General features: G+C 70.4%; 2 protein-coding genes and 2 non-coding genes across 4 annotated transcripts in view; all 4 read left to right on the top strand.

Annotated features, from left to right (window-relative positions):
* Positions 1-4,457, top strand: part of LOC120510545 (SCO-spondin-like) — a 24,137-nt gene extending 19,680 nt beyond the window's left edge. The window contains exons 41-52 of the mRNA XM_039726459.1: positions 80-180; positions 719-948; positions 1,018-1,254; positions 1,305-1,312; positions 1,356-1,951; positions 2,024-2,073; positions 2,200-2,364; positions 3,264-3,607; positions 3,685-3,780; positions 3,856-3,916; positions 3,993-4,123; positions 4,317-4,457. Coding sequence (XP_039582393.1) covers positions 80-180; positions 719-948; positions 1,018-1,254; positions 1,305-1,312; positions 1,356-1,951; positions 2,024-2,073; positions 2,200-2,364; positions 3,264-3,607; positions 3,685-3,780; positions 3,856-3,916; positions 3,993-4,123; positions 4,317-4,457 — 2,160 coding nt within the window. The remainder of the gene's footprint in view (positions 1-79; positions 181-718; positions 949-1,017; positions 1,255-1,304; positions 1,313-1,355; positions 1,952-2,023; positions 2,074-2,199; positions 2,365-3,263; positions 3,608-3,684; positions 3,781-3,855; positions 3,917-3,992; positions 4,124-4,316) is intronic.
* Positions 4,458-5,279: 822 nt separating this feature from the next.
* Positions 5,280-16,986, top strand: TBRG4 (transforming growth factor beta regulator 4; the record flags this gene model as incomplete). The annotated part of the gene is made up of 10 exons (XM_039726460.1): positions 5,280-5,576; positions 8,463-8,777; positions 9,625-9,796; positions 10,932-11,089; positions 11,755-11,865; positions 12,344-12,488; positions 13,240-13,485; positions 14,460-14,571; positions 14,760-14,874; positions 16,673-16,986. Coding segments are annotated over 10 exons (1,785 nt in total), but the record flags the coding sequence as incomplete, so codon positions are not given.
* On the top strand, positions 12,749-12,873 carry LOC120510631. Its single transcript, XR_005629536.1, has one exon. It is a non-coding gene; the product is annotated as a small nucleolar RNA SNORA5 (small nucleolar RNA).
* LOC120510632 lies at positions 14,255-14,384 on the top strand. The gene has a single exon (XR_005629537.1). It is a non-coding gene; the product is annotated as a small nucleolar RNA SNORA5 (small nucleolar RNA).
* Positions 16,987-20,611: the final 3,625 nt, after the last annotated feature.

Raw genomic sequence — 20,611 nt, forward strand, 5'->3', positions numbered from 1 at the left:
GTCCCGGGGCCTCCCCCACCTCCCCGCGCCCCCTCCCCTCACCCGGCTGTGCCCCCCTGACGCCCCCTGTGCCCCCCAGCTCGTGCCTGTGGGGCCGCCTGCGCTGCGGCCCCCCCGGGGACCCCCCCTGCAACGGGACCCCCGCGGCCACCCCGAGCTGCCCGAGCCCCCCCTGCGCCGGTGGGTCCCGGCCCGCGGCCCCCGCCCCACACCGGGGTGCGGCCCCACAGCGGGGTCCCGGCCCCACACCGGGGTGCGGCCCCACTTGGGGTTTGGGGTCTCTGGCTCTGTGCTTTGGGGTTTGGGGTCCCTGGCTCTGTGCTTTGGGGTCCCTGGCTGTGTGCTTGGGGTGGTTTGCAGTAGTTTGGGGTCTGTGGGTGCCCCCCGGGCGCCCCCCACCCCCGGCTCAGCCCCAGCAGTGCCCCTGCTCCGTGCCGGCCGCGCTGCTGGGGGGGGGCGCGCCCGGGACCCCCCCCGGCCCGGAGCCCCCCGGGACCCCCGCTGGGGCCCCCCCAGGGGTCCCGGCCCCACTGAGGGGTCCCGGCCGGCCCGGGGCTGTCACCGGCTGTTTGTGCCCCACAGCAGAGCCCGGCCCCACAGCGGATTTCGGCCCTATATCGGATCTCAGCCCCACACCGGATCTCGGCCCCACACCGGATCTCAGCCCCATATCGGATCTTGGCCCCATATGGGATCTCGGCCCTGTATCGGATCTTAGCCCCGTATCAGATCTCAGCCCCACACCGGATCTCAGCCCCACAGAGGAGCCCGGCCTCACACCGGATCTTGGCCCCATATCAGATCTCGGCCCCACACCGGATCTCGGCCCTATATCGGATCTCAGCCCCATATCAGATCTCGGCCCCATATCAGATCTCGGCCCTATATCGGATCTCAGCCCTATATCAGATCTCAGCCCCACAGAGGAGCCCGGCCCCACAGCCCCCGGTGAGGGTCCCTCCCCCCGTGCCGCCCCCCGGGCTCTGCCCCCAGGGCACTGACGGACCGTCCCCGCAGGGGCCGCGGCGGAGGCCGGGGGGTCCCCGGTGGTCCCGGCAGTCCCGGCAGTCCCAGCGGTCCCGGTGGTCCCGTGGGGGCCGTGGGGGCCGTGGGGGCCGTGGGGGCCCTGCAGCCGCACCTGCACCGGGCCCGAGCGCCCCGCGAGCCGGAGCCGCCGCCGGGGCTGCGCGGGGGGAAACTGCGGGGCGGGGGGCAGCAGCGAGCGGCGGCCCTGCAACCTGCCCCACTGCCAGGGTACGGGGTTTGGGGTTTGGGGTCACCCCTGCAGCCTGCCCCACTGCCAGGGTACGGGGTAGGGCACCGGGGGGTACCGGGGGGTCTGCACTGGGGAGCAGCTGCGGGGGGGCTGCGGGAGGCTGGGTGTGCCCCGGGGGACTCGGGGGGGTCCCTGCGGGGGTCGCGGCGCTGACGGTGCCCCCCCAGGCCCGCGGTGCCCCCCCGGGCAGGCCGTGTCCCCCTGCGCCACGCAGTGCCCGCGGAGCTGCCGGGACCTGCAGGAGGGGGTGTCCTGCGCGGGGGGGGCCCCCTGCCAGCCCGGCTGCCGCTGCCCCCCCGGTGAGCCCCCCGCCCCCCGGAGCACAGAACTTGGGGGGGAGCCGGGTATATGTTGGGGGGCCACGACACTGGGGGGCACACGGGACCACGGGGGGGCCACGTCACGGTGGGGACGCACCTGGCGCTGGGGGGGGGACACCAAACCCGACACCGGGGGGGCTGCGGGGACGCCGGTGGTGCCAGCCGGGTCGATGCCCCGTGTGACCCCCCTGCCCCCCAGGACTCCCGTGCCCCCCGAGGGCGGGGGGGCACCCTGCGGGCCCCCCCAGGAGCAGGCTCGGGGCTGCGAGGAGGCGCCGTGCCCCCCCCTGTGCCCCTGGGCGGGGGGCGAGCGGGCCCTGGGCGAGCGCTGGAGCCCCGGCCCGTGCCGGCAGTGGTGAGTGGGGGGGCCGGGGGGGCCGGGGCGGCCCGAGCGCCCCTCGCCCACCGCCTGTGTCCCCCCCCGCAGCACCTGCACCCCCGAGGGACCCGAGTGCTGGGACACGCCGTGCGCCGCCGGTATGGGGGTCCGGGGGGGGGGATTGGGGGGGTCTCACAAGGCATCGGGGGGGCTGGAGGGGTCGGGGGAATGAGGGGGGGCCCTGAGGGTCCCGGTGACCCCTGTGCCCCCCCGTTCCCCCCCAGAGCCGTGCGTCTGGAGCCCCTGGGGGCCGTGGGGGCCCTGCGGAGACCCCTGCGCGGGGGGGTCCCGCCTGCGCCACCGGCACCCCGTGAGCCCCGAGCCCCCCGGGCGGGCGTGCGCGGGGGTCCGCACGCAGAGCGAGAGCTGCAGCTCCAGCGCCTGCCCCGGTAACCCCCGCGCTGCCCCCCCCGAGCCCCCCTCCCGCCGGGACCCCCCCGGGGTGCTCAGGGCTCGGTGCCCCCCCAGATCCCGGGTGCGGCGGGGGGGATGGCACCGGCACTCGGGGACACACACGGGGGTGGGGGGGACACGGGGGAACAGCACGGGGCCGGGGGGTGGGCAGGCACGGTGGTGGCAGCGGGACGGGCACCGTGACAGTGGGACAGGCATGGTGACAGTAGGACTGGCACGGTGACAGTGGGACTGGGGCGGTGACAGTGGGACCGGCACGGTGACAGTGGGACCGGCACGGGCACAGTGCTGGCGGGACGGGCACGGTGGCGGTGCCACGCGGCAGGGCACCACGCGCGGTGACGGTGACACGCGTGTCACCCCCGGTGCAGCACCTGCGAGAACGGGACCCTGACCTGCCCAGAGCTGCCGTGTCCCTCCCCGGGGCCCGCGACGCCCGCCGTCCCCACGGGCCCCGGGTCCTCCTTGCCCTCCGTGTCCCCCGTGTCCCCCCTGTCCCCTGCATCCTCCGTGTCCCCCGCCGTGTCCCCCTGGTCCCCCTGGTCGCGCTGCTCCCGCAGCTGCGGCGGCGGCACCCGGCGGCGGCAGCGGCCGTGCCGGGAGGGCCCCGCACGGGGGACCCCGGGGGCACGGGGGGCGGCGGTGAAAAGGAGGCATGGAGGGAACGGGGGAGGGAACGGGGAGCGGACCGGGGGGAGAACGGGGGAAGAGGAACGCAGGGATGGAGGGGTGGGACAGGGAGGGGGGATGGAGACTGGTGGGCGGAGGGCCGGGGCGATGGGAGGAGGGAGGGCCGGGGGTCAGGGCCGTGGGTGGCATTCCCGGTGCCATTCCCGGTTTCCCGGTGCCGTTCCCGTTCCCGGTGCGTTCCCAGCGCCGTTCCCGGTGGCCCCAAGCTGCCCCCCGGGCGAGGTGTGGCTGGACCCCGGCCCCGCCTGCGAGCGCAGCTGCCGGGACCTGGCGGAGCCCCCCGGGACCTGCGGGGGGACCCTCGGAACCCCCGGGACCTCCGCGACCCTCGGAACCTCCGGGTCCCCCGGGACCCCCGGGACTCCCGGCAGCTCCAGCTCCCCCGGGGTCCCCGCGGCCCCCACGACCCCCGGGACCCCCGGGCCGCCCCCGCGCTGCGCCTGCGCCCCGGGCCGGTACCGGAACGGCTCCGGGCACTGCGTGAGCGCGGGGGGCTGCGGCTGCCGGCACGGCGGGGCGCTGCGAGCGGTGAGCAGGGCGGGGGGCGCGGGAGGGGGGTCCGTGACCGTGCGGGGGTCCCTGAGCGGCGCTCGGGGTCCCTGCAGGCCGGCAGCGAGTGGCAGGAGCCGTGCGGGACCTGTCGCTGCTCCGAGGGACGCGTCACCTGCGCCACCTCCTGCCCCGCACTCACCTGCCCCGAGGTGCGGGCTCGGGGGGGCTCGGGGGGGCTCCGGGGGGTCCCCGCGGGCAGGGGCTGAGCCTGGGGGTCCCCGCAGGGCGCGGAGCCGGTGCGGGAGCCCGGGAGCTGCTGCCCCGTGTGCCGGGACGAGTGGCCAGGTGAGACCCCGCACCGGGGCCCGGGGAGGGGCGGCCCGGCAGCCGCCCCGGTGACGCCGTGTCCCCCCCGGTGCAGAGGAGCCCCCCGGGCCGTGCCGGCTCCTCACGGCGCTGCGGACCATCGCCAAGGGCGCGTGTGTGCTGCGGGGCGTCCGTGTGTCCTACTGCGCCGGGGCGTGCCGCTCCCGCACCGCCGTCAGCGCGCAGGTACGGGGGGCGCGGGGGGACCCCGGCCCCGCCTGCTGCCCGCGGGGCCGCCGCTGCACGGCCCGGGGCTCTCCGGGGCGTCCGGGACTGTCCGGGTGTGTCCGGGGCCCTCCGGGACTGCCCGGGGCTGTCCGGTGTGCCCGGTTGTCCCGGTGTCCGGGCCGCCCCCGCCGCGGTGACCCGCTGTCCCCAGGAGCCGTTCGTGCGGTCGCTGTGCGAGTGCTGCAGTTACCGGCTGGACCCGGCCCGGCCCGTGCGGGCCCTGCTCCTGCCGATCTCCTGGGGGGGCACTGGGATGAACTGGGGATCTTCGGGGCGGGGGGCACTGGCATAAAGTGGGATGAACTGGAGGACTCGGAGGGGCACTGGGATGGACTGGGACGGACTGGGATGGACTGGGGGTCTCCAGGGGCCGTGGCTGCAGTTTGCCCCGCCGCCACACGGGGGCGCCCCACAGAGAGGCGGACGGGTCCGGCCCGTCCGGTACTCGGGGACACTCCGGGGTCACTCCGGGGACACTCCGGGGACACTCGGGGGATGGTCACTCGGGGGATGGTCACTCGGGGGATGGTCACTCCGGGTTCCCCCGGGGCTCCCCCGCCGATGGCGGCCGCGCTCCCGCCCCGTCACGGAAAAGGCGCCGGCGCCGCGTGATGACGCAGCCGAACGGCCAATAGCGAGCGGGCGCGGCGCGGTGACGTCGTAACGCCGTGGCTGCAGTCTGCCCCGCCGCCACACGGGGGCGCCCCACAGAGAGGCGGGCGGGTCCGGCCCGTGCGGTACTCGGGGACACCGCGGGATGGACACTCCGGGGACACTCGGGGGACGGTCACTCGGGGGATGGTCACTCCGGGGTCACTCCGGGGTCACTCCGGGTTCCCCCGGGGCTCCCCCGCCGATGGCGGCCGCGCTCCCGCCCCGTCACGGAAAAGGTGCCGGCGCCGCGTGATGACGCAGCCGAGCGGCCAATAGCGAGCGGGCGCGGCGCGGTGACGTCGTAACCGCGCGTCTCGGTGGCGGCCCGTGCGCGGGGCCGGGCGGGAGAGGTCAGAGAGGGCCGGGAACGGGACCGGGAACGGGAACGGGAATGGGGATGGGAACGGGAATGGGGAACGGGGAATGGGAACGGGAACGGGGAACGGGAACGGGAACGGGGAGCGAGGAGCCGCGGGCACGGCCGGGCACCGAGGAGCCCCGGGCACGGGCGGATGAGGAGGAGCCGCGGGCGTGGGCGCGGGCGGACGCGGAGGAGCAGCAGCTGCGGGAGCTGATCCGCGGCGCCGGCAGCGCGCAGGAGCTGCTGCAGCTGAGCCACGGCGCCGCCCTGAGCAGCAACCTGGCAGCGCTGGCCATCGCCCGCCTGGCACGGCTGAGCGCCCAGCAGCGCCTGGACACGCAGAGCCTGCACGGGGACCCCCGCTTCCTGCAGCTGCTGGGCACCCTGGACGGCCAGGTACGGGACAGGGGACATGGGGACATGGGGATGGGGGACACGGGGATAGGGGACATGGGGATGGAGACATGGGGACAGTGGGGACAGCAGGGACCCCTGCTTCCTGCAGCTGCTGGGCACCCTGGACGGGCAGGTACGGGACAGGGGACACAGGGACAGGGGGGACAGGGGGAGCCACCTGCGCTGGGAGTGCTGGGGACAGGGATGGCAGTGCTGGGGACACTGCTGGGAGTGCTGGGGACAGGGCTGCAGTGGCTGCTGTGCCCTGCTCTGTACCTGGGTGCTCAGGGCACACCTGGGAGGTGGCACAGGCTGGCAGTGCCCGGGTCACTCCAGGGGCTCAGGGCACCCCTGGGGAGGTGGCACAGGTAGAGGAGCAGAGCCCCAAACCCACAGTGGTGCCCCTGTCCCACATCTGCCCCACCCCTGTCCCTGTGGCAGAGCTCCTGGGGGTGGAACATGGCTGGTGGCCCTGTGTCACACCTGGCCCTGTGTCACACCTGGCCCCGTGTCACTTGTGTTCCTGTGTCACACCTGTCCCCTGCAGATGTCGCAGGTGTGGAACACTCTCTGTGTCACACCTGTCCCCATGTCACACCTGTTCCCATGTCCCTGTCCCTGCAGATGTCTTAGGTGTGGAACACAGCTGGTGTCACACCTGTCCCCTTGTCACTTGTGTCCCTGTGTCCCCACAGATGTCCCAGGTGTGGAACACACCTGCTGTCCCCGTGTCACTCATATCCCTGTGTCCCTGTCCCCACAGATGTCGCAGGTGTAGAACACAGCTGGTGTCACACCTGTCCCCCTGGGCACCCTGGACGGCCAGGTACGGGACAGGGGACATGGGGATGGGGGACACGGGGACACAGGGACAGGGGACATGGGGATGGAGACATGGGGACAGTGGGGACAGCAGGGACCCCTGCTTCCTGCAGCTGCTGGGCACCCTGGACGGCCAGGTACGGGACAGGGGACATGGGGATGGGGGACACGGGGACACAGGGACAGGGGACATGGGGATGGAGACATGGGGACAGTGGGGACAGCAGGGACCCCTGCTTCCTGCAGCTGCTGGGCACCCTGGACGGGCAGGTACGGGACAGGGGACACGGGGATGGGGGACACAGGGACAGGGGGACACGGGGACAGGGGGACACGGGGACAGGGGGAGCCACCTGCACTGGGAGTGCTGGGGACAGGGCTGCAGTGGCTGCTGTGCCCTGCTCTGTACCTGGGTGCTCAGGGCACACCTGGGAGGTGGCACAGGCTGGCAGTGCCCGGGTCACTCCAGGGGCTCAGGGCACCCCTGGGGAGGTGGCACAGGTAGAGGAGCAGAGCCCCAAACCCACAGTGGTGCCCCTGTCACACATCTGCCCCACCCCTGTCCCTGTGGCAGAGCTCCTGGGGGTGGAACATGGCTGGTGGCCCTGTGTCACACCTGGCCCTGTGTCACACCTGGCCCTCTGTCACACCTGGCCCTGTGTCACACCTGTCCTCTGCAGATGTCACAGGTGTGGAACACTCTCTGTGATACACCTGTCTCCATGTCACACCTGTCCCCATGTCACACCTGTTCCCATGTCCCTGTCCCTGCAGATGTCACCTGTCCCACAGGCGCTGGAGCTGGCAGAGCAGTTTGTCCCTGTCTCACCTGTCCCGTGTCACCTGTCCTGTGGAACACAGCTGGTGTCACACCTGTCCCCATGTCACACCTGTTCCCATGTCCCTGTCCCTGCAGATGTCTTAGGTGTGGAACACAGCTGGTGTCACACCTGTCCCCTTGTCACTTGTGTCCCTGTGTCCCCACAGATGTCCCAGGTGTGGAACACACCTGCTGTCCCCGTGTCACTCATATCCCTGTGTCCCTGTCCCCACAGATGTCGCAGGTGTAGAACACAGCTGGTGTCACACCTGTCCCCGTGTCACTCATGTCCCTGTGTCCCTCATGTCCCTGCAAATGTCTCAGGTGTGGAACATGGCCCTGCTATCCCCATGTCACTGATGTCCCCGTGTCCCTGTCCCTGTCCCCGCAGATGTCCCAGGTGTGCGCAGATGTCTCAGGTGTGGAACACTCTCTGTGTCACATCTGTCCCCGCGTCACACCTGTCCCCATGTCCCCGCAGATGTCCCAGGTGTGGAACACGGCCCTGCTGTCCCCATGTCACTGATGCCCCTGTGTCCCTGTCCCTGTCCCCGCAGGTGTTGAACACAGCCCTGCTGTCCCCGTGTCACTGATGTCCCTGTGTCCCTGTCCCTGTCCCCGCAGATGTCCCAGGTGTGGAACACGGCCCTGCTATCCCCGTGTCACTCATGACCCTGTCCCTGTCCCCGCAGGGGTCGCAGGTGTGGAACACAGCCCTGCTATCCCCGTGTCACTCATGACCCTGTCCCTGTCCCCGCAGGGGTCGCAGGTGTGGAACACAGCCCTGCTATCCCCGTGTCACTCATGACCCTGTCCCTGTCCCCGCAGGGGTCGCAGGTGTGGAACACAGCCCTGCTATCCCCGTGTCACTCATGACCCTGTCCCTGTCCCCGCAGGGGTCGCAGGTGTGGAACACAGCCCTGCTGTCCCCGTGTCACCCATGTCCCTGTCCCTGTCCCCACAGACGTCCCAGGTGTGGAACACAGCCCTGCTATCCCCGTGTCACTCATGTCCCCGTGTCCCTGTCCCTGTCCCCGCAGGTGTCGCAGGTGTGGAACACAGCCCTGCTGTCCCCGTGTCACTCATGTCCCTGTCCCTGTCCCTGTCCCCGCAGGTGTCGCAGGTGTGGAACACAGCCCTGCTGTCCCCGTGTCACTCATGTCCCTGTCCCCGCAGGTGTAGCAGGTGTGGAACACAGCCCTGCTATCCCCGTGTCACTCATGTCCCTGTCCCTGTCCCCGCAGGTGTCGCAGGTGTGGAACACGGCCCTGCTGCAGCTGCTGCGCAGCCTGCCGGCGCTGGGGCTGGCGCGGGGCGGGCGCCAGGTGCGCTCGGTGGAGCAGGAGGTGCTGTGGCGGCTGCGGCGCCTGCCCCTGCGGCAGCTGGTGCAGCTGGCCGAGCAGCAGGCGGGCCAGGCCGCCCCGGGGCCGCTGCTGCCCGAGGTGCTGCGCAAGCTGGAGCTGCGCTGGACCGAGCTGGACGGGCCGCGCCCCGTGGTGACGCTCATGGCCAAGGTGGGACACCTGTCCCCCGCCCTGATGGAGCGCCTGGAGGACAAGGTGGGGCACGGGGTGTGGCGCCGGGGGGACCGGGCTGGGCTGGGCTGGGCGGGCTCAGCTGGGCTCAGCAGTGCCACCTGGGGCACCTGCACTGCCTGTCCTCTGTCTGCCCTCTCCCGCGTGTCCACCTGTCCTGTCTCACCTGTCCCCTGTCTCCCTTTTCCTGTGTCCCTGTCCTTGCCAGGCACTGGAGCTGGCCAAGCAGTTCTGTCCCTGTTCCACCTGTCCTGTCTCACCTGTCCCTGTCCCTGCCAGGCTCTGCAGCTGGCAGAATACTTTGTCCCTGTGTCACCTGTCTCTGTCTCACCTGTCCTGTGTCACCTGTCCTGTCGCAGGCTCTGGAGCTGGTGGAGCAGTTTGACCCTGTCCCTGTGTCCCTGTCTCACCTGTCCCGTGTCACCTGTCCCTGTCTCACCTGTCCCGTGTCACCTGTCCTGTCGCAGGCTCTGGAGCTGGCAGAGCAGTTTGTCCCTGTCTCACCTGTCTCTGTCTCACCTGTCCCTGTCTCACCTGTCCCGCAGGCTCTGGAGCTGGCAGAGCAGTTTGTCCCCGTGTCACCTGTCCCTGTCTCACCTGTCCCGTGTCACCTGTCCTGTCGCAGGCTCTGGAGCTGGCAGAGCAGTTTGTCCCTGTCTCACCTGTCTCTGTCTCACCTGTCCCTGTCTCACCTGTCCCGCAGGCTCTGGAGCTGGCAGAGCAGTTTGTCCCCGTGTCACCTGTCCCTGTCTCACCTGTCCCGTGTCACCTGTCCCACAGGCTCTGGAGCTGGTGGAGCAGTTTGTCCCTGTCCCTGTGTCCCTGTCTCACCTGTCCCGTCTCACCTGTCCCTGTCTCACCTGTCCCGCAGGCTCTGGAGCTGGCAGAGCAGTTTGACCCTGACGAGCTGCGCCGCGTGGCGCTGGCGCTGGCGCTGCAGCAGCGCCGCTGCGTGCCCCTGCTGCGGGCCCTGTCCTACCACCTGCTGCAGAAACCTGCTGAGCTGCCCCTGCCCGTGCTCACCGACCTGCTCTTCGCCTTCAGTGAGTGCCAGGGCCACTGCGGGGCTGGGGACACGCCTGCTGTGCCACTGTCCTGGGCTGGGGACACGCCTGCTGTGCCACTGTCCTGGGCTGGGGACACGCCTGCTGTGCCACTGTCCTGGGCTGGGGACACGCCTGCTGTGCCACTGTCCTGGGCTGGGGACACGCCTGCTGCTGTGCCACTGTCCTGGGCTGGGGACACGCCTGCCCTGTCGCAGGCTCTGGAGCTGGCAGAGCAGTTTGACCCTGTGTCCCTGTCTCACCTGTCCCTGTGTCACCTGTCCCTGTCTCACCTGTCCCGTGTCACCTGTCCTGTCGCAGGCTCTGGAGCTGGCAGAGCAGTTTGACCCTGACGAGCTGCGCCGCGTGGCGCTGGCGCTGGCGCTGCAGCAGCGCCGCTGCGTGCCCCTGCTGCGGGCCCTGTCCTACCACCTGCTGCAGAAACCTGCTGAGCTGCCCCTGCCCGTGCTCACCGACCTGCTCTTCGCCTTCAGTCTGCCCTGTCCCCGTTCCGGGGCTGGGGACACGCCGGCTGTGCCACTTCCTGGGGCTGGGGACACACCTGCTGCTGTGCCACTGTCCTGGGCTGGGGACACGCCTGCTGCTGTTTCACTGTCCTGGGCTGGGGACACACCTGCTGCTGTGCCACTGTCCTGGGCTGGGGACACGCCTGCTGTGCCACTGTCCTGGGGCTGGGGGTTACCTGGGCTGGCTGTGGGTCAGGGAATGCAGGTGGGCTGTGAGGGGTCCCAAAGCTGTCCTGCCCAGCCAGGGGGGTCAGGGAATGCAGGTGGCCCGAGCAGCTGTTCCCCAGGGTTTATCCCAGAGCTGGCAGGGAACAGGGCTGGGTGTTGTGGGTCAGCTCTGTGCTCCAGGTGTGAACCCAGGTCACCGTTCTAGATGTCCTGGCATTCCAGGTGTCCCCAACCCTGGGAGCTCAGCGTGAGGCCATCCCACACCCTGGGTGTCCCCGGTCCCTCCCCAGCTCCCCTGCAGCCCCCTGGGGCCCTGGGGGGGCTCTGAGGTGTCCCTGGAGCCTCTCCTCTCGGGGTGACCGTTCCCAGCGGTCACCCACTGGGGGGCTCAGGACAGGGGTGCCGGGAGCCCCCTGTGCTGAGCTGCCCCCCTTGCCCAGGCAAGCTGAGCTTCCAGCAGCCGCAGGTGCTGCACCGCCTGGCCCTGGAGCTGCAGCCGCAGCTGTGCAGCCTGAGCCCGCCGCAGCTGCTGCGCTGCGCCCGCTCCTTCGCCAGCCTGCGCTGGCTCAGCCGGCCCCTGGCCGAGGCCATGGCTCAGGTGAGGCCTGGGGCACCAGGGGGCCCTCACCTGCCCGGGGGAGGGGGGGACACGCACCTGTGCGGGTGTTGTCACCTGGGAGCGGTGGCAGGGACGGCCCCTCCCTGTCCAAGCGGTGTCACCGTTCCCTGTGGGAGGCAGGGGTCGTTTCCTGCTGGGTTTGGCTCCATGCAACCCTCAGCTGTGCCTGCTGGTGCTGCTTCTGTCCCAGTTCTGTCCCGCTTCTGTCCCAGTCCTGTCCCGCTTCTGTCCCAGTTCTGTCCCGGTTCTGTCCCAGTCCTGTCCCAGTCCTGTCCCAGTCCTGTCCCGGTTCTGTCCCAGTTCACCTCCACGCACGTCCCCACGCAGGCTGGGACATTCCAGGCCTGTCCTTGTGGCTGGATACCATCTCAGGATCCCCCAGCCCTGGTGTCCCACCCAGCACGGTCCCTGCTGATGTTTCCAGGCCTTTCCTTGCTGCTCCTCTCCCAGCTTCTGCCCCAGCTCCTGCCATGTTAATCCCCCTGCCCCTCCCCATCCTCTCCGGGGCATTCCAGAGCTTTCCCTCGTCCCTGGAGCAGGTCCCAAGCCCTCCCCCACTCTGGTTTCCCCCGGGAGGTGTCTCTGGCTGGCGTGTCCCTGCTGTCCCCGCTGAGCACAGCCCCACGCTCCCCTTTTCCCTGCAGTACTGCCTGGACAACACGCAGGGCCTGTCCCTGCCCCAGCTCTGCGGGGTCCTCGTGTCCTTCGCCCGCCTCAACTTCCAGCCCAGCTCCAGCGAGGAGTTCTTCTCCATGGTGAGGCCCTGGGGGTCCTGCTCGGGGTGGGCAGGTGCGGGGTCGGCTGCCAGTGGTCTCTGCCCCGAGAAAAGGTGGGCAGGCCCTGCTCTCCAAGAAGGAGGCTGGACTCTTGCTTTTGGTCTTCAGTTGAGTTTATTGTTCCTTATCTACGGGACCTCAGGGACCCCCCAGCTGCAGACCCCTCCCCAGAGCCTCCCAAACTCCGTGTTCCCATTGGGGCACTCCCTGTGTCCCAAACCCTCCCAGCTCCCGCTGCTGGCACTGGGACAGGCCTGGGCCCCTCCAGGTGGCCCCCGAGCTGTCACCTGTCCCGGCGCACGGGTGACATTGCCTGGCGTGTTCCCATGGTGACATTCCCTGGCGTGTTCCCGTGGGGACATTGCCTAGCGTGTTCCCGTGGGAGGGCTGTGGGGTGGCCGAGCCCCCGGGCAGGGGGCACAGCCGTGGTGCTCAGTGTGCCCGTGTCCCCGCGCAGGTGCACGAGCGGCTGCAGGGCCAGGAGCAGCAGCTGGACGTGCACCTGCTGACAGACGTGGTGTGGTCCCTGTGCGTCCTGCAGCAGCCCCGCGCGCCCCTCCTCAGCCACGTGCTGTGCCCCGCCTTCCTGGCACGGCTGCGAGGTGAGCCTGGCACGGGGGGTGGCCTGGCACGGAGGGGTGGGCCTGGCATGGAGGGGTGGGCCTGGCACAGAGGGGTGAGCCTGGCATGGAGGGGTGAGCCTGGCACGGGGGGGTGAGCCTGGCATGGAGGGGTGGGCCTGGCACACAGGGGTGAGCCTGGCACACAGGGGTGGGCCTGCCCCGTGCTGTGACCCACGGCTGCCCAGGAGCTCGGGGGGGCAGCTGGGGGCTGTCACCTGTCCCCAGGTGCAGCTGGCACCTGCAGCCCAGTCAAATTCGGTCCCTGCCCCCCCATGGCGGGGACCGGCCACCGGCTGCCACAGTGACCTCCGTGGCCACGAGCCCCGTGTCCCCTCCCGTGGGACCCGGGGGGCCACTGCCACTGGAGACACGGAGCCTGGGCACGCCGGGGGCGTCTGGGGGGCTGGGGGCTTCTCAGGGGCTCGGGGGCTTCTGGGGGGCTTCTGGGGGGCTGGGTTCACCTGGGGGTACAGGCTGTGTCCCAGGTGTCACAGCCCTTCCCAGGAGGCAAAGGGATTCCAGGGGTTCCCCAGATGCCACCTGGGCACCCCCTGGCACCGTTCCCCTGGTCCTTGGTGCCATCTGAGCCCTGCCCGGCCTGGCACAAGCCCAGTGCCAGCTGCCACACCCAGCCTGGGGCTGCAGGGCCCTTCCTGTGGGGAACGTTCCCGTTGTCACCTGTGCCATCCCCGTGGCCGGGGTGTCCCCTGAGCGTGTCCCCGCCCCGCAGGTGACAGCTCCCCGCGGGCACAGAGCTCGTGGCTGAAGCTGCTGCACATCAATGCCACGGCCAGGCTGGAGGCCCCGGGCTACGAGGGGCCCTTCCTGCCCCCCGAGGAGCTGGGGGGGCACGGGGACAGGGACAAGGACAAGGCCACCCCCCTGCAGCGGGGGCTGCGGGAGGCACTGCCGGGGGCGCTGGGGGGCCACGAGCTCGTGAGGTACAACGTGAGCACAGTGTACGGCTGGGACATCGGTGAGTGCCACCACTGCCACCCCGGGGGCTGGCACCCGCCTGGGCACCCTGCAGTGCCACCCCCGGGGCCTGGCACCCGCCTGGGCACCCTGCAGTGCCACCCCCGGGGCCTGGCACCCGCCTGGGCACCCTGCAGTGCCACCCCCGGGGCCTGGCACCCGCCTGGGCACCCTGCAGTGCCACCCCCGGGGCCTGGCACCCGCCTGGGCACCCTGCAGTGCCACCCCCGGGGCCTGGCACCCGCCTGGGCACCCTGCAGTGCCACCCCCGGGGCCTGGCACCCGCCTGGGCACCCTGCAGTGCCACCCCCGGGGCCTGGCACCCGCCTGGGCACCCTGCAGTGCCACCCCCGGGGCCTGGCACCCGCCTGGGCACCCTGCAGTGACACCCCTGGGCCCTGCTACCCACCCTGGGCATGCTGCAGTGACACCCCCGGGGCTGCCACCCGCCTGGGCACCCTGCAATGACACCCCCGGGGCCTGGCACCCACCCTGGGCACCCTGCAGTGACACCCCTCAGCACTGCCACCTGCCTGGGCACCCTGCAGTGACAGCCCCGGGGCCTGGCACCCGCCTGGGCACCCTGCAGTGACACCCCCGGGGCCTGGCACCCACCCTGGGCACCCTGCAGTGACACCCCTCAGCACTGCTACCCACCCTGTCACCCCCCAGCCCTGTCACCCCATTACCTTCCTGTGTCACCCCGCAGCCCTGTCACCCACCGTGTCCCCCGCAGCCCTCCTGGCTCTGTGCCACCCCTGGCACCCTCCTGCAGCCCAGTCAAATTCGGTCCCTGTCCCGCAGTGTCGGGGACCGGCCACCGGCTGCCACAGCAACTCCGTGTCCCAGTGTCCCCTGTCCCCTCCCGTGGGACCGGGGCGGCGGGCCCCACGGACACTGCCCTGCCTGGGGGGGCCAGCAGAGCCACAGGGCGGCTCTGAGTCCCTGTCCCCTGTGTCCCCTCTGTCCCTGCAGACGCCGAGGCCGTGCTGGACGGTGACAACAAACCTCTGCCCGTGAGGGACTTCACTGCCCCCCACTTGTCCCACTCCGAGGGGACAAAGCCACTGCCACCCGGGGCCAGGAGGTGCGTGGGGACAGGAGGGGCTCCCGAGGGAGGGGGACGGGAGGGGAGGAAGAGGAGGGAGAACAGGGAGGGGAAGAAGAGGCGGCGGGAGGGGACAGGGAGGGGACACGGGACGGGAGGCGATGGCAGGGGCACCGCTGAGGGCCAGCTCTGGCTCGGGGTGCTCAGTGTCCCCGTCCTGTCCCCAGGGTGGCCGTGCTGCGCTGGGAGCTGCCCCAGTTCAGCTCGCGGGGCCGGGAGCTGCTGGGCCGGGGCTCCATGGCCCGCAGGCACCTGAGAGCCGCGGGCTTCCTGCTGGCCGAGGTGAGGGACACGCTGGGGACACCTGGGATCTGTGTGACATGGGGTGGGGACACCTGGCATCTGTGTGACAGGGGCTGGGGACACTGGGACCTGTGTGACACGGGCTGGGGACACCCAGGACCTGTGTGACATGGGGTGGGGACACCCTGTGCCCGTGTGAGCAGGGACATGGCCTGGGGGACACCCCGGGCACCCTGGCAGCGCCTCCGTGTGCCCAGCACTGCCAGTGCCCCCCCTGGCCCTGCCCCAGGTGACACATCCGCCTGGCACTCGAGCCCTCCCAGCCCCTTCCAGGGGAAACATTCCCAAAACGTCCCCAAAACATCCCCCAGCTGCCACCTGAGCTCTGTGCCGGGAGCCCCCGTCCCGTGAGGTGACCCCAGCCCCAGGTGTGGCCTCACCTGTGCCCGTGGCCACCCTGGTGACACCAGCCGCGTGCCATTGTCCCCCTGGCACAGCTGGCGCCGTGGGGATGGGGCCCTGCCACCCCTGGGGGCTGCCAGCTGCCCCCGGGCTGGGGCTCAGCAGGGATGAGCCACCGTGATCCCCCCGGCCACCTGCCAGCTGCTGGGGGGGACAGGGGTGACAGGGAGGTGACACAGCAGCTGATCCTGTGGGGTCAGCCCGGATTAACCCCGGGGTAATTATAGCCCGGGGGGAGTGTGGCAGCCACGTGTCACCCCGGGGTCACTGTCAGCCCTGCTCTCGTTGGCTGGGGACACCGGGACCCGTGTGACAGGGGCTGGGGACACCTGGGACCTGTGTGACAGGGGCTGGGGACACCTGGGACCTGTGTGACAGGGGCTGGGGACACCTGGGACCTGTGTGACAGGGGCTGGGGACACCTGGGACCTGTGTGACAGGGGCTGGGGACACCTGGGACCTGTGTGACAGGGGCTGGGGACACCTGGGACCTGTGTGACAGGGGCTGGGGACACCCGGGACCCGTGTGACAGGGGCTGGGGACACCTGGGACCTGTGTGACACGGGCTGGGGACACCCGGGATCTGTGTGACACGGGCTGGGGACACCTGGGACCTGTGTGACACGGGCTGGGGACACCCTGTGCCTGTGTGTGCAGGGACACAGGCTGAGGGGACACCCCGGGCACCCTGGCAGCGCCTCCGTGTGCCCAGCACTGCCAGCGCCACCCCTGGCCCTGCCCCAGGTGACACATCCGCCTGGCACTCGAGCCCTCCCAGCCCCTTCCAGGGGAAACATTCCCAAAACGTCCCCAAAACGTCCCCCAGCTGCCACCTGAGCTCCGTGCTGGGAGCAGAGCCCAGCCCCCGTCCCGTGAGGTGACCCCAGCCCCAGGTGTGGCCTCACCTGTGCCCGTGGCCACCCTGGTGACACCAGCCGCGTGCCATTGTCCCCCTGGCACAGCTGGTGCCGTGGGGATGGGGCCCTGCCACCCCTGGGGGCTGCCAGCTGCCCCCGGGCTGGGGCTCAGCAGGGATGAGCCACCGTGATCCCCCCGGCCACCTGCCAGCTGGGGGGGGGGACAGGGGTGACAGGGAGGTGACACAGCAGCTGATCCTGTGGGGTCAGCCCGGATTAACCCCGGGGTAATTATAGCCCGGGGGGAGTGTGACAGCCACGTGTCACCCCGGGGTCACTGTCAGCCCTGCTCTCGTCACTGCCACTGCCACACTGGGGCTGGTGGCACGTCCCAGAGGGGCACTGGGACCCCAGATGGGCGCTGAGACCCTCCCGGGCGGGTGCCATGGCAGGGGCAGGACAGGAGGGGACCCAGCTGGGACCCCTGTGGCCAGTGCCACGTCGCTGTCCCCTGCAGGTGCCCCACTACGAGTTCCTGGAGCTGAAGCTGGAGCGGCAGCGCGTGGCCTACCTGAAGGACAAGGTGGCCAAGACCCTGGCCGGTGACACGGCCGGTGACACGGCCACCTAGCCCGCCCTGTGGCCTCAGCACCTCCTCAGGGGCCACGGCCCTGTGCCTCTGTGAGCGGTGACCGCGCCGAGGGGCCCCGCGGCCGACCCCGGTGGCAGTGTCACCGCAGCAGGGTGGCCACGTCACCAGGCCCCCGTGTCCCCGTGTGACCGCTGCTCCCTGTCACCCACGGCTCAAATAAACCCACAGCTGTACAGGGATGGCGGCTGGGCGTGGTGGCATTGGGGACGGGTGGCATTGGGGTGGGTGACACGGGATGGGAGCACTGGGGACATTGTGTCATTTGGGAGATGACATTGGGGATGGGTGTTGTAGGGGACTTTGGGGTCAGTGGGGATGGGTGGCATTGGAGACACATGACATTGGGGACGGTTGCCATCAGTGCCAGGTGCAATTGGGACCAGGTGGCATCCTGGCCAGGTGACATTGGGACCAGGTGACATTGGGGCTCAGTGACACTGGTGCCAGGTGACCTGGGAGCCAAGTGACATCCATGGCAGTTGGCATTGGGGTTGAGTGACATTTGGGCTGGGTGACATTGCTGGGTGACATGGGGCCAGGTGACCTTGGAGCCGGGTGACAGCCAGGAGAGGTGACATTGGGAATGGGTGACATGGGGCTGGGTGGCATCAGGGTGGGGTGGCAGTGGGCTCAGTGCCATCAGTGGCACGTGGCTGTCCCCAGGGCTGTGCCCGGGGCCGCCGGTCTGAGCCGGGATCGGCACCAGGAGCCACCGGCCCTGATTCCCGATTATCCCGGGATTGTCCCGGGATTGTCCCCGGGGGGCAGGGACAGGGCCGGGGCTGGCTCCGGGCTGGGCTGGGGGTGTCTGACGGGAGGGGGTCACATCTGACGGGGACAGGGGGGACACACAGGGACGGGGCAGGGACCTGTGTGACAGGGGCTGGGGACACCTGGGACCTGTGTGACAGGGGCTGGGGACACCTGGGACCCGTGTGACATGGGCTGGGGACACCCGGGACCTGTGTGACATGGGCTGGGGACACCTGGCATCTGTGTGACAGGGGCTGGGGACACTGGGACCTGTGTGACACGGGCTGGGGACACCCGGGACCTGTGTGACACGGGCTGGGGACACCCAGGACCTGTGTGACATGGGGTGGGGACACCCTGTGCCCGTGTGAGCAGGGACATGGCCTGGGGGACACCCCGGGCACCCTGGCAGCGCCTCCGTGTGCCCAGCACTGCCAGTGCCCCCCCTGGCCCTGCCCCAGGTGACACATCCGCCTGGCACTCGAGCCCTCCCAGCCCCTTCCAGGGGAAACATTCCCAAAACGTCCCCAAAACATTCCCAAAACGTCCCCAAAACGTTCCCAAAACATTCCCAAAACATTCCCAAAACGTCCCCAAAACGTCCCCCAGCTGCCACCTGAGCTCCGTGCTGGGAGCAGAGCCCAGCCCCCGTCCCGTGAGGTGACCCCAGCCCCAGGTGTGGCCTCACCTGTGCCCGTGGCCACCCTGGTGACACCAGCCGCGTGCCATTGTCCCCCTGGCACAGCTGGCGCCGTGGGGATGGGGCCCTGCCACCCCTGGGGGCTGCCAGCTGCCCCCGGGCTGGGGCTCAGCAGGGATGAGCCACCGTGATCCCCCCGGCCACCTGCCAGCTGCTGGGGGGGACAGGGGTGACAGGGAGGTGACACAGCAGCTGATCCTGTGGGGTCAGCCCGGATTAACCCCGGGGTAATTATAGCCCGGGGGGAGTGTGACAGCCACGTGTCACCCCGGGGTCACTGTCAGCCCTGCTCTCGTCACTGCCACTGCCACACTGGGGCTGGTGGCACGTCCCAGAGGGGCACTGGGACCCCAGATGGGCGCTGAGACCCTCCCGGGCGGGTGCCATGGCAGGGGCAGGACAGGAGGGGACCCAGCTGGGACCCCTGTGGCCAGTGCCACGTCGCTGTCCCCTGCAGGTGCCCCACTACGAGTTCCTGGAGCTGAAGCTGGAGCGGCAGCGCGTGGCCTACCTGAAGGACAAGGTGGCCAAGGCCCTGGCCGGTGACACGGCCGGTGACACGGCCACCTAGCCCGCCCTGTGGCCTCACGTCCCCAAAACATTCCCAAAACGTCCCCAAAACGTTCCCAAAACATTCCCAAAACATTCCCAAAACGTCCCCAAAACGTCCCCCAGCTGCCACCTGAGCTCTGTGCCGGGAGCCCCCGTCCCGTGAGGTGACCCCAGCCCCAGGTGTGGCCTCACCTGTGCCCGTGGCCACCCTGGTGACACCAGCCGCGTGCCATTGTCCCCCTGGCACAGCTGGTGCCGTGGGGATGGGGCCCTGCCACCCCTGGGGGCTGCCAGCTGCCCCCGGGCTGGGGCTCAGCAGGGATGAGCCACCGTGATCCCCCCGGCCACCTGCCAGCTGCTGGGGGGGACAGGGGTGACAGGGAGGTGACACAGCAGCTGATCCTGTGGGGTCAGCCCGGATTAACCCCGGGGTAATTATAGCCCGGGGGGAGTGTGGCAGCCACGTGTCACCCCGGGGTCACTGTCAGCCCTGCTCTCGGTGTCACTGCCACACTGGGGCTGGTGGCACGTCCCAGAGGGGCACTGGGACCCCAGATGGGCGCTGAGACCCTCCCGGGCGGGTGCCATGGCAGGGGCAGGACAGGAGGGGACCCAGCTGGGACCCCTGTGGCCAGTGCCACGTCGCTGTCCCCTGCAGGTGCCCCACTACGAGTTCCTGGAGCTGAAGCTGGAGCGGCAGCGCGTGGCCTACCTGAAGGACAAGGTGGCCAAGACCCTGGCCGGTGACACGGCCGGTGACACGGCCACCTAGCCCGCCCTGTGGCCTCAGCACCTCCTCAGGGGCCACGGCCCTGTGCCTCTGTGAGCGGTGACCGCGCCGAGGGGCCCCGCGGCCGACCCCGGTGGCAGTGTCACCGCAGCAGGGTGGCCACGTCACCAGGCCCCCGTGTCCCCGTGTGACCGCTGCTCCCTGTCACCCACGGCTCAAATAAACCCACAGCTGTACAGGGATGGCGGCTGGGCGTGGTGGCATTGGGGACGGGTGGCATTGGGGTGGGTGACACGGGATGGGAGCACTGGGGACATTGTGTCATTTGGGAGATGACATTGGGGATGGGTGTTGTAGGGGACTTTGGGGTCAGTGGGGATGGGTGGCATTGGAGACACATGACATTGGGGACGGTTGCCATCAGTGCCAGGTGCAATTGGGACCAGGTGACATCCAGGCTGGGTGGCATCCTGGCCAGGTGACATTGGCACTGGGTGACATTGGGGCTCAGTGACACTGGTGCCAGGTGACCTGGGAGCCAAGTGACATCCATGGCAGTTGGCATTGGGGTTGAGTGACATTGGGGCTGGGTGATATTGCTGGGTGACATGGGGGCCAGGTGACCTTGGAGCCGGGTGACAGCCGGGACAGGTGACATTGGGAATGGGTGACATGGGGCTGGGTGGCATCAGGGTGGGGTGGCAGTGGGCTCAGTGCCATCAGTGGCACGTGGCTGTCCCCAGGGCTGTGCCCGGGGCCGCCGGTCTGAGCCGGGATCGGCACCAGGAGCCACCGGCCCTGATTCCCGATTATCCCGGGATTGTCCCGGGATTGTCCCCGGGGGGCAGGGACAGGGCCGGGGCTGGCTCCGGGCTGGGCTGGGGGTGTCTGACGGGGGGGGTCACATCTGACGGGGACGGAGGGACACACAGGGACGGGGAGACACAGGGGGACACGCGGGGATGGGGGCGTACACACTGTGACAGAGGGGACACAAGGGGACGGGGGGGACACACAGGGACAGGGGGCACACGGGGATGGGGGGGACACACGGGGACGGGGGGGACAC

Source organism: Passer montanus, unplaced genomic scaffold, assembly GCF_014805655.1.
Source record: "Passer montanus isolate IOZ18808 unplaced genomic scaffold, ASM1480565v1 scaffold59, whole genome shotgun sequence".
Taxonomy (NCBI): Eukaryota; Metazoa; Chordata; class Aves; order Passeriformes; family Passeridae; genus Passer; species Passer montanus.